General features: G+C 44.0%; 1 protein-coding gene across 3 annotated transcripts in view; it reads right to left on the reverse strand.

The window, feature by feature from the left end:
- Positions 1 to 13,072, reverse strand: part of PIEZO2 (piezo type mechanosensitive ion channel component 2) — a 252,316-nt gene that overhangs the window by 104,078 nt on the left and 135,166 nt on the right. For all 3 annotated transcript variants that reach the window (XM_061399951.1, XM_061399953.1, XM_061399952.1), the window contains exon 5: positions 11,203 to 11,365. In XM_061399951.1, the coding sequence (XP_061255935.1) occupies positions 11,203 to 11,365 (163 nt within the window). The remainder of the gene's footprint in view (positions 1 to 11,202; positions 11,366 to 13,072) is intronic.

Below are 13,072 nucleotides of genomic sequence, written 5' to 3' on the forward strand. Positions count from 1 at the left end.
GGAAACACATGAACAGCACATACACACTTACATGGATTATTTTAAACTGTGTATACCATGGGCTTTTTTGTTCATTTTTAAAGAATACATAAGATTTTTTTTGGATAATTACAATCTTTCCCTGGAAGGGTTAGGATTTTTTTTTAAAGGAATTATAAATATAAACCATTCCCTTAAGACAAAAGGTGCCTGTCTCAAATGCAGGACAGGCTTCATCTTGAAAAGACAGCAGCTTCTGCAGAGTCAGACAACTCTGAGGCCCAGATCAGACATTGAGTCCAAGCAGTACCCGTTTGCTTCATTTTCCCATTTTAAAATTTCTTTCTTTTTAAAAATTTTTATTGAATGAAAGATCCTTTAAACTCTATGGTGCTTTACAGTTTCAAAGATTTCACACGTATGCTTTCATCTAATTCCATAATAAGTCTTTTTTCCCCTGCTGCTGCTAAGTCGCTTCAGTCGTGTCAGACTCTGTGCGACCCCATAGATGGCAGCCCACCAGGCTCCCCGTCCCTGGGATTTTCCAGGCAAGAACACTGGAGTGGGGTGCCATCGCCTTCTCTACCTCACTACTAACTACTAGTTTGTTCTCTACATGTGTATGTCTGCTTCTTTTTGTTTCATTCACTAGCTTGTTGTATTTTTTATAGTTCACATATAAGTGATATCAAACAGTACTTATCTTTCTCTGACTTATTTCACTCAGCATAATGCCCTTCAAGTTCATCCATGTTGCTGCAAATGGTATTATTTCATTTTGTGGCTGAGTAATACTCCATTGTGTGTGTGTGTGTATATATATATATGTATATATATATATCAATCACATCTTCTCTATCCATTCTTCTGTAGATGATCGTTTAGGTTGCTTCCGTGTCTTGGTTGTCATAAATAGTGCTTCTGTGAACACTGTGGGACCTATTTCTTTTCCAATTAGGGTCTTTGTTTTTTTTTTCATATATATATATTTATATATACATATATATTTTTTTCTTGATATGCTTAATTCAGAATTACATAATATTCACTGCTGGTGTCTGAGCGTCCATCTCACTGGAGGAAGATGGGCACAGGAGGCTGGTGCACAGCTCAGTAAGTGCTGAGTGACCTGAGGGCTTAGACCTGCTGTTTGCCTAGGTGGGTACAGGCCACTTGGGATTTACATTGGCTGTTAATGAAGCCAAGGCTACAGGATGCACTCCCACCCCTGTGCACACACACACACACACACACACACACACAAGGATGTAATCCTAGGCTATTCAAGTCCATATACCCAAATTGGGTTTTGCATTATACTGTATTTCATCATAGCACATTTGTACTTTTTCCAGAAGGAAGAAGAATGTCTCAGGCTTATGCGTGAGGATTTTTCAATCTGCTCAGAGCCCAGTGTGCATCAATGTCACTAGTAAGAGACAGAAGAGTACACATACTAGTAAGAGACACAAATAAGTCAGCAACTAAACATCTCACAGCGACACTTGCTATTCCAAGAATTAAAACAGAGTGATGTGATTGAGGGAGTCAGGGCGGCTATTTTAGATTCTGAGTTCAGGGAGAGCCTCTCTGAGGAAGTGACATTTAAGCTGAGCTCTGAATGTCACAGAGCCACCAGCCATGGGGAAATTCTAACCAGAGCCTTCCAGACAGCAGGAAGGGCTGGCCAAGCCTCCATAGCACATCCCCAGACCCACTTTCTCTTCCACCTGCTCTTCCTCCTCACTGTCAGCTGATGCCCCTGCATCCCACGTCATAGAGACATGGGGGCTGAGCTCCAGTCAGTGCCAACACCAACAGCCCCACCTGTGCACAGGTGCTCGGCCCCCACCTGGGATGATGGGAGAGCTACAGAGCTGCGGTACCAGGAGGAAAGCCCACCCCACATCCCTGTATCACCCACAGAGGGAGTTTCAAAGCAAAATTCTCCGAGAGGTGGCTGGACTCAGAGCAGGACTTGCCTGATGCTTCACTTCTCTTGAACCCAAGCTAAGAGCACTCTGATCACCAACCACTCAACCCAGTGAGGGGGACAATGGGATCTCTTTCCCAGAGCAACTCCAGCAGCTGCAGTAGGGGAAGAGCAAGGGGGTCCTGCAGCCAGGAGGCTGTGCTGGTGGAAGAGGGGGTGGGGAGTGGAGCTGAAGAGGGTTCACGTCTTGGGCGAGCATCTCGTAAGTCCAGTCAGCAGACCCCAGTTGGTAAATTTCACATGGTAGGGGGAGGGATGAAGGAGAATCAGAGGGAGTTCTTGTCTTTGTGGATGAGACCAGGATGACCAGTCACGGAGCAAGTTGGGAAGCCAGTTCTAAGGTGGAGGTATCACAGGGGCAGCTAGTGAGGAACCTGGAGTGTGGACAGAGGTGAGAATTGGAGAGGTCTACCTGAGGGTCACTGTCAAAGTGGGTTCTGATGAGGTGACCTGGAGAGAACATAAAGCTGCCTACCTGTTGGAGTTGCCACACCTGGGACCAGTCTCTCCCTCCAACTTTATCCTCATCTCTTGGCCCAGAAACATCACACACAGGGAACCATGCAGAGAACCTGGAATCCACAGGCTCTCTGCCTTGGTATGTGCTGTCCCCACACCGGGAAAGCCCCTCCCCAGCATCCAAGGCCCCGGCTCCCAGGCCAGCTTTCTTTCAACTTCTCCATCTCCCAAAGCTGAGTTGCTGTGGGGACTGATCCAGGGATGCTGTTGCTATGACACCCACATCACCACACACATGGGCATTTGTTGCTTAATACTACTTGTACAGCAGGGGGCAACGTCCTAAAAATGCCTCTAGAGGAAGAAAATTAGTCCAAAACTTTCAGTCTCTACTTGACCAAGGAGACAAAGAGAGGGAACACAGCTAGGGTTGCCTGGGTCACAGTCAGAAACACACTCCTAACTTTCACAATAAATGACTTATTGCTCAATTACGGAATCGCTACGGATGTAGATTAAATCAGATAGAAATCTCCAGTCAAGAACCTTCTCGAGTTTAGATGAATGCATTTCCCCAACCTCTCCTGGGCGGGACAGAGACCCTGTGATTTTTATAAACAGACCAGTGTACTTAAGTTTTTTCAGCATTTTTGTACCAGAATCCCTGGGGCTTTCAGTTGAAAACACTTTCTAAACCTGCCAAACTGAGAGGGAGCCAAAAGTGAGCCCCACCATCCCAGCTGGGGCCAGAAGTGCCATTAGTCACGTCAGGCTGGTCTTCTCCCCGAAATGATCCATCTGGAGCAGCATAAACACCAACGCCCTGGAAGCCCCTCAGCTCACTCACCAGCAAGCAGGCTGGGCTGCTGGAGCTGAAATCTGTCCCCACATTGGAACTCAACTGGATCCTGGCCTTGGAGCTAAGAAGGAGTGTATGCTAAGTCGCTTTAGTCCTGTCTGACTCTTTGCGACCCCATGGGGTATAGCCCGCCAGACTCCTTTGTCCATGGGATTTTCCAGGCAAGAATACTGGAGTGGGTTGCCACACTCTCCTCCAGGGGATCTTCACGACCCAAGGATTGAACTCCCGTTTCCTACCATCTCCTGCATTGGCAGGTAGGTTCTTTACCATTAGCACCACCTGGGAAGGGATTCCCTCGTGGTTCATCTAGTAAAGAATCCACCTGCAATGCAGGAGACCTGGGTTCCATCCCTGGGTTGGGGAAGATCTCCTAGAGAAGGGAATGGCAACCCACTCCAGTATTCTTGCCTGGAGAAGCATGTTTAAACTTTGTCTTTCAGTTTCTTCCTAAGAAGGAGTAGCTGTAAATAAAGATTTATTTTTCTAGTTCCTGAGCTATCTTAGAAATGAAAGATAAAGAAAACCTTTATAGTTTAAAAAGCCTAATAAAACATTACATATCAGCATTGTCCAGGTTGAAGTCTATACCTTATGTAAAGAATTGTAAGTGCTTTGACTCATCTTCTTTAAAAGTCCCTGACTTCAAAATGTGCCAGATGTACATCAGGCAGCATCTCATGTCACATGAGGACACTCCAAGTGCCTCGGAGTCAACTGGGTGCGAGGTCATGGTTCCCTAAGCCTGGACCCAAGCCTCCATGCCTCATCCCATCACCGCGTCCAGCCCTGCAGCCTCGTCCCCAGCAGTCAAGCATTAGCAGTTACTCCCACTAAGTTTTGGACCAGGAAGACACCACCAATTACTTCTAGTAGAACCCAGACATTCATTTTCCCTTATCCCCAAGCACTAAATGAGTCTACCTGTCTTGGACTAAATCCAAGGCTCACCTGGGGCTCTTTAAGAGGCCAGATTACCAGGCTCCACCTCACAGTTCCTGAATCAGGAATTCAAGGAGCAAGTCCCAGGAACTTGTCTGATTAAAGGACTGCATGAGATGATGTGGAAGCAGCCAGATTAGAATCCACACTCTTCCTGATACCTGTGACCATGGACAAACTCATCCTACATAGAAGCCTTGTGTTTGAGTTGGATGCGAGGCAGACTCCCTTGACTGGAAAACACTGAGGTGATTTATCTAATGGAATTTTTTTCTGATTTCAGACAAACTTTAGGTGTCAGCCCAGCACTCCTCAGACCGTGGACCCCATCCTCCTCTTCCTTGTGTCTTAAACCATGCTTGAAAAGATGCTTTGATGGGAGAGCATCAGGGGCACAGATAATGAGCCAGCAGATCCAGAAGCAAAGGGAGCGCTTTCCTAAAATGTTGCAAGTTATTTACTCATTGTTTATTATTGAAAGTTAACAATTTATCTTCATGGAGTGGAGTCATCGCAACAGAAGAGTCCATGGAAGGAAGAGGCAAGTGCTGTGACTCATCACCATTGTCCACCATCCTCCACAGTGTCCCCATGGACACAGTGCCCAGAGAGCTCCGGAGCCATGCTGGCAGGGGTCACGTGCATCATGTAAGCCTATCGTGACAACATGGTGCAGACGAAGCCAAGATTTTTTTCTGTTACTAAGCTTGTTTTAGGAAGATTACTTTTCCAAATGTATAAGCACAAGTTAAATTGTTCCCTGTTCCATTTGGAAGCGTGTACGCTTTCAACCACCTCCTATAGAGCAATACAAGTTCAATAAAGGAGGTTAAGACAGGCCAAGTTAGCAGGTAGCAACCCACTAGGCTATCCAGGACCACAGGCCTGGGGAGCTTTAGTAAAACAATCCTGGTACCACCAAACATTCGCCTGCCTCCCAGAATTCTGACTGAACATATCTGGGATGCAGTCTGCACCTAGACCTTTACAAACTCCCAGGTCAAGGTCAGTTTAAGGTGGTGGGGAAGGAAGAGCCTGAACCCACCTCCTCCCATGGACATGACAAATATGTTCATGGGAGGACATAACTACAAATATGCAGTTACACATGGGTTGATTTTCCCCGGAAAGGACCTGAGAACTAGCTGAATATCTGGTCCACAGCAGAGGACAGGAAGGGCCACACCTACGCAGGCAGGGAAGGCACAAGGTTGAACTTACCCCAAGAGAGGTGAAATGCCCAGAGTGTGACACCTGCTGAGACTGTGTGTAAGGGACAGTCATTTGCAAATCCAAAGAGGTGTACTGCAGGGTGGGGGAAGGAAGACACTGCCCAGACACTGAGGCACCGTTGTGCTCCCACCTAAGTCAAGTCATTCTCCCCCTGTCTCCCCAAAGCAAGGGACCAAGTCCAGCCCCCACACCCTCTGGCTGAGCCCAGCAGGAGCATACACAGTGCATATGGGGACATGCCCTGGTGGCCAGTAGGACTGGAGACCCTGAGCCCCACAGGACAGTAACAACCGGAGAGAGCACTCTTATCAAGCCACCACCCCCAGGCACCACAGGCCAGCAGACAAACACAGCCCCAAGCTTCTTGTGAAAAAGATCCATCTGTGGAACCTAGAGCCTCAGGTTTCCCTCACACCTGGAGGTGAAGGAGGGGCCCCCGGGAAAGTGAGCCATGAGATATCATCCTCGAACCCCCGTGGCCTTGCTGCTGCTCAGCCAGACTCCAGAAGGAGCTTGTGTAACCCTCAAGAGTTCCAATTTCTGCAATTGTTGCCCAGAGGACACCTCCAGACTCTACATCTGTAGAGCAGCTGGGATTATAATCGTAGCTCTGGGACTGTATGTGTCTCCATGCTTTAGAAGCTGCTGCTGTTTGAAGCCCTGGCTTCAACCTGAGTGCTGAAGGAGAATCTCTACCCCATCAAGCCCTGACAGGTCTCAACATGCCCTCAACAACAGGGCTGCTTCAGGAATAAATTAGGTATATCAGTTCAGTTCAGTCGCTCAGTCGTGTCCGACTCTTTGCAACCCCATGAATCGCAGCATGCCAGGCCTCCCTGTCCATCACCAACTCCCGGACTTCACTCAGACTCATGTCCATCGAGTTGGTGATGCCATCCAGCCATCTCATCCTCTGTCATCCCCTTCTCCTCCTGCCCCCAATCCTTCCCAGCATCAGAGTCTTTTCCAATCAGTCAACTCGTTGCATGAGGTGGCCAAAGTATTGGAGTTTCAGCTTCAGCATCAGTCCTTCCAGTGAACACCCAGGAGTGATCTCCTTTAGGATGGGCTGGTTGGATCTCCTTGCAGTCCAAGGGATTCTCAAGAGTCTTCTCCAGCACCACAGTTCAAAAGCATCAATTCTTCAGGGCTCAGCTTTCTTCACAGTCCAACTCTCACATCCATACACGACCACTGGAAAAACCATAGCCTTGACTAGACGGACCTTTGTTGGCAAAGTAATGTCTCTGCTTTTCAATATGCTATCTAGGTTGGTCATAACTTTCCTTCCAAGGAGTAAGTGTCTTTTAATTTCATGGCTGCAGTCACCATCTGCAGTGATTTTGGAGCCCCCCAAAATAAAGTCTGACACTGTTTCCACTGTTTCCCCATCTATTTCCCAGGAAGTGATGGGACCAGATGCCATGATCTTCATTTTCTGAATGTTGAGCTTTAAGCTTTAACTTTTTCACTCTCCTCTTTCACTTTCATCAAGAGGTTTTTTAGTTCCTCTTCACTTTCTGCCATAAGGGTGGTGTCATCTGCATATCTGAGGTTATTGCCATTTCTCCCAGCAATCTTGATTCCAGCTTGTGCTTCTTCCAGCCCAGTGTTTCTCATGATGTACTCTGCATATAAGTTAAATAAGCAGGGTGACAATATACAGCCTTGACGTATTCCTTTTCCTATTTGGAACCAGTCTGTTGTTCCACATCCAGTTCTAACTGTTGCTTCCTGACCTGCATATAGGTTTCTCAAGACTGACACCAAAATATTCTTTATATCATTCATATTGGATTTGTTAAACCATATAGAAGAGGCCACTTGCAGCAGACTAAGTCAAGACTAAAATTCCTATTTGAATAAACATTTATCATAAATTTGGTTTCATATTAAACTACTCTTTGTTTCAAAAAAATAATAAAGCCTGAAATCTCATTAAATAGCTAGAAAGAGCTAGAAGTACATAAATATGCAGATACTATCAACTTGGTGAAATTACTGATGTCATTGGTGTTTTATTGCACAGATAACCTTTCTACACAATTTAACTCTCATAACAGAACTCATGTTTTTTAAAGATGTAAGAATCTGAATCTTTCAGTTATGATTTGTCAATCTGCTTCTGAATTAAAAGGAACAAATAAACAAGACCACAAGTATGTCAGTTGGCAAAGAATCTTTCTTGGCACTTAGGGAGTTGGTTCTTGACCGAGGTTTGCTCTCTGTAAAATTCAAAAACAGGACAAAGCCTCCTCCCCAACTCCATGCCCACTGGGTTTTTTTCGGGAGAATCCTTGGATTTGTGATGCCCTTTAAAACAGTGAACTTAAGCCTCATTATCAAGTCCATGGAGATTTGGGAAGAGTCCTGAGCATTCTCCAGGGATTACTTACTACTCTGAAACAAAGCTGGATTTGAGAAGCAATTCTCCCAGGCACCAGAGGGTTGATTAATCTGCCATTTCTCCACTGAGATAAATGAGAGAAGAAGCAACGCCAGCAAACACTGTCCTCTCAAAGGATCCTCAAAAAGCAAGCAATCTAGAACACAATCGCCAAGATTTACGAGTCGCAGGAAGTATGCTAGGGACTTCAAAATAAAATAAATTCTACTGCTTATTTTGGCTGTGTATTTATATTCTTTTCAGACTCCAGACAGATGGTTCCCCAGTAAGAAAAATTTCCTCCTGGATTCATCTCTGGACAGTCACTCTAGCCGGCTCCCCTGGGCCACCTGGGGCTGGAATGTACTGAGACTATGGAAACTAATATCTAAATTAGGTGCAAACAAATTTAACCTAGAGGGAACTCAACTTTATAGTAATGATATTTAGCATTTTCAATATTAAGGGTTTTTCTGGTGAGTGAGACAGTGAAGAATCTGCCTGCAATGCAGGAGACCTGGGTTCAATATCTGGGTTGGGAAGATCCCCTGGAGGAAGGCATGGCAACCCACTCCAGTATTCCTGCCTGGAGAATTCCATGGACAGAGGAGCCTGGCAGGCTACAGTACATGGAGTCACAAAGAGTTGGATATGACTGAGTGACTAACGCTTTCACACTTTCATTTTCCAAGCTCCCCAAAAATAATGCTCAGAGAATCTACCTCTTTTTATCATTAAATAATGTAATCAATTAGGGTTAGAACTGCAGATGATGATTGCAGCCATGAAATTAAAAGATGCTTACTCCTTGGAAGGAAAATTATGACCAACCTAGAAAGCATATTAAAAAGGAGAGATTACTTTGCCAACACAGGTCCGTCTAGTCGAGGCTATGGTTTTCCCAGTGGTCATGTATGGATGTGAGAGTTGGACTGTGAAGAAAGCTGAGCGCCGAAGAATTGATGCTTTTGAACTGTGGTGTTGGAGAAGACTCTTGAGAGTCCCTTGGACAGCAAGGAGATCCAATCAGTCCCTCCTAAAGAAGATCAGTCCTGGGTGTTCACTGGAAGGACTGATGCTGAAGCTGAAACTCCAATCCTTTGGCCACCTCATGCAAAGATATGACTCATTGGAAAAGACCCTGATGCTGGGAGGGATTGCCAGCAGGATTGGGGGCAGGAGGAAAAGGGGACGACAGAGGATGAGATGGCTGGATGGCATCACTGACTCGATGGACATGAGTTTGGGTGAACTCCGGGAGGTGGTGATGGACAGGGAGGCCTGGCGTGCTGCGATTCATGGGGTCGCAAAGAGTAGGACACAACTGAGCGACTGAACTGAACTGAATGTAATCAATAATATATAGGGTGCAGATATTTAAACAAATTTCAAATGGGAGAGAGGTATCATGAGCCCATCCTGGAGAACAGAGGGGAATCAGGAAGGAAACATGATTTTACTATCGGTCAGTGACATCGTGTCTCTTCTTCACCAGATGGGTGACCTTGACCTAACATCCCTTATCTTCAGTTGTCAGTGCAGGTTTTCCTAGTTTTATGGCAAAACAGTGTTTGAACTGGAGACAGAAGTTCTTTCTGTAGGAAGCTTTGTAATTCAGTCATGGTTGTCTGTTACCAATGGCAAGGAAGGAAGTCCTTTACTGAGTGAGTTGGCCTCAAACACACCCTCCAACTTATCTTTCTCTCATTTTAAGAGGCTTTAAATTTTACATTTTTGTGATTGTTCTACTTCCTTTCAAACTGGAGAAGAGCAAAGGGAGGCAAGCACATGGCCCTTTATTAAGTCTTCAGGACAATCTCCACTTTGCGGAAGAAGAAAGAGGATAAACAATTTTCCCAACATCACACAGCTTCCAAGTCTGACTTCAGAGTCCACTCAGCTCACAGTAACTATCCCTTACCCTCCATCTACAATATGAGGAGAACTGAAAACAAATCTTGCCTTATCAAAAATAATAATGAAAAGTCCTAAGTCCGGAGAGCTTGAGTTAATGGATTTATTTTCACTGAATCTGGAAAAAACAGGGTGATTGTTTAAACCAGATAGTGTTTCAAAACTGTAAATACTATAAAAGAAATTTCAAATGTAAAAGCAGAGGTTAAATTTTTAAATTCTGTCTTAACCAGAAGAAAAAGCACCTTCATAGTTCTATTTCTAGGACACTGACAAACGTTGTACAGTTTGTGAACTTGAATGCAAGAGATAGGTAGTTAGGACCTTGCTGTAATGATTTTTAACACCATGTACCCTTTTTAACATTTACCTTAAAAACAGCAGAATATGCATATGCCACAGAATTGTATATTTTTTACTCACAAGGATTTTAGGCAATATCATCATTTCTAATCTGCAGAGGTTTATGGAATCATATTCATTCTTTCTTCATTGTTGTATTCTAATAAATATCAAGGGAAAATGCTGTTCATTTGTGAAGCACACACATTATTTGCCATAACTGAGAACTTTCTTTCTTTGATGTCATCATGGTTACCAATCTCAATATAAGTAATTTCAACTAACTTCAGTTTTATAGGTTTAATTTCTTGCCAAAGCTTATGAGTGAAACATTCAGTACTTACAATTGTCTTGGGTCAAATGTCCAAATACAGTCTTTTAAGGAATTTTTTTCCCTGTAAGTTTTATCTTTCAATTACCAGATCAATTACTTTTTAAGTCACTGTTACCTAGACTCATATGACAAAGTGCAGTTATTAGAACAAACAGGTCAGTGACAGAGCGACTCCCGCTTCTATTTGCCACAGAGTGAAATCTGACGTGTCCCCTGATCCAGCTAAAAATTCACAAACGTTTTACTCATTCTTACACTCTTCCAAATGCATCTATTTTTTTCTCCGGAGTACTTTAAAAATACCTCGATGGAAGCTTGCAGATTTAACCACTGACTCAGGATGGCACAGTGCACAGACTGGAAGCTTCTTTAAAGGTAGAATTAATTTTTTTTTTTCTCTGACAACTGCCAGGTGTTTCTTCTCTAAGAATGTTGCAGTAACTAAGTATCTAGGGCATGGGCCAAGACACAAACCTGAAAGGTTTCCAGTGTGAGTTAAGGGCGGATGGTAATGAAGAGACACCAGGTCAGGCCCAGGCCCTTAGGGTTAATGCATCTCGCAGGGCAGCCCTCACGTCCCCGGACTTGTTTCCACGTGGCCGAGTGCGGGTGAGAATGCACATGCGTGAGGACCACACGAGGTGTACAAAGCAACCACCCAGCACAGGAGGGCACGAAGCTCTGTGCATATCTCACTTTTAATGTCACAACCTACAAGGCCCCAGAAATCAAACCAGGAAGAGGCCCAGACTCAGACTTACCGATTCTTCGTTCTCAAATTCCGGGTTACACTGCGCGGCCTCTTCGGCCACTGGCTTCTGAACAATGTTCCTACAGACCAGCCAGATGGTCAGGCTGGCGATGAACATGCCCACGTCAGGCACAAACACTCGGATCCCATTGCCAGCGTCGGCTCCCTTTAAGCTATGGAGGGAAAAACAGGGAGGAGGAAATTCAGTTGTTTTGATGTTGCAATGGTTAAACCATCACAGAGTATGTTTGAATCTTCTTAAGACTTAAAGAATGCTCAGTTTCTGCCTGGAAGGTATCAGAAAGCTTTTCTCTGACTCCAGCCTTACATAATCTACTAAGACTCAGGAAGCTTTCAGGGAGTTTCAGAAATAGCATGAAGAACCCGAAACCAACTCTCACTCCTAAAACGTACTGATGAACTAAACTGTTATTAAATAAGCCATGTGTCCAGGACAGAGACAGGTGTTTGCAACCTGGTAGGAGCTGTTAAAGACTAGATGTACATGAGCAGCCCTGGAAGTAAATCCAAGTTTAGAGGGAAAACAGAGGAAACATTCAAGCCATCCTTGAACAGGAACCCTTCATTACTTTGAATGCTGAGTCGATTTTGTTTTCCATCCTGTTCCAAGAAAAGGCAGGTCATTAACAGAGAGCTCAGAAGATTTGGTTCCAGTGTCAGCAGGACCTGGTGGCTGTGTTTCATTGGGACCTTCCCCTTGTCCTGTGCTCCCCTCTGTCTCGAAGAGATAACACTGTTCATCTTTATTGCACAGGATTCAAATGAGAGTGACCCAATGTGTACCAGAGCTAAAACTTGTTTAGGGAAAAGCAGCAGAAGATAGGAAGTTATCTCATGTGAAGATACGTATTTTTCAAATACACTTTATGTGATGAAATATATAGTCGTCATTTACATTGGATATATGATGTATTTGGGTAAAAACATAATAAATAGCAAGACCTCTACCACCTAGAATTAATCATGTTGACATTTTAGTGAATTAAAAAATCATATGATATTGCTTCTATGTGGAATCTAAAAAAATGACATGAAATATTTACAGAAGAGAAATAGACTCATAGACAAAGAAAACAAACTTCTGGTTACCAAAGGAGGAAGGTGAGGGGGAAGGGGTAAATTAGGAATTTGGGATGAACGTATACACAGCACTGTATATAACAATAAGACCTACTGTATAGCACAGGGAACTCTACTCAATAGTTTGGAAACCATAAGAAACTACTATCCGTGCAATCTTAGAGTTAACAAAACTAGGCTCATACTTTATCTATTGTTTTTGAAAATAATTTGTTCATTTAATACATCACTCACATCTTCACAACTCACTGAAGATTTTGAAACCTTTACCACACTCACAGTCAGATAGTAGTTACTTAACTAGTCCACTACAGTTGCACATTTAGAATATTACCAATTATTTGGTACCATAATATGAATGTAAGTCAAGTCTTAAGTGAAGAGTCTCCTAATCCAGGATTTCCTACGAAAAATTCCTCAGACCAGTCTGACTGGCTTTTTATAAAAATGGTCTGGAAAAGGACCTCCCCATTAGAAGCCTGGGTTTTATACACAACTCTAAGTGAGAAACAGATTTAAGGGCCTAGATCTGATAGATAGAGTGCCTGATGAACTATGGACTTAGGTTCGTGACATTGTACAGGAGACAGGGATCAAGACCATCCCCATGGAAAAGAAATGCAAAAAAGCAAAATGGCTGTCTGGGGAGGCCTTACAAATAGCTGTGAAAAGAAGAGAAGTGAAAAGCAAAGGAGAAAAGGAAAGATATAAGCATCTGAATGCAGAGTTCCAAAGAATAGCAAGAACAGATAAGAAAGTCTTCCTCAGCAATCAGTGCA

This window comes from Bos javanicus, chromosome 24 (genome assembly GCF_032452875.1).
Source record: "Bos javanicus breed banteng chromosome 24, ARS-OSU_banteng_1.0, whole genome shotgun sequence".
NCBI classification, from domain to species: domain Eukaryota; kingdom Metazoa; phylum Chordata; class Mammalia; order Artiodactyla; family Bovidae; genus Bos; species Bos javanicus.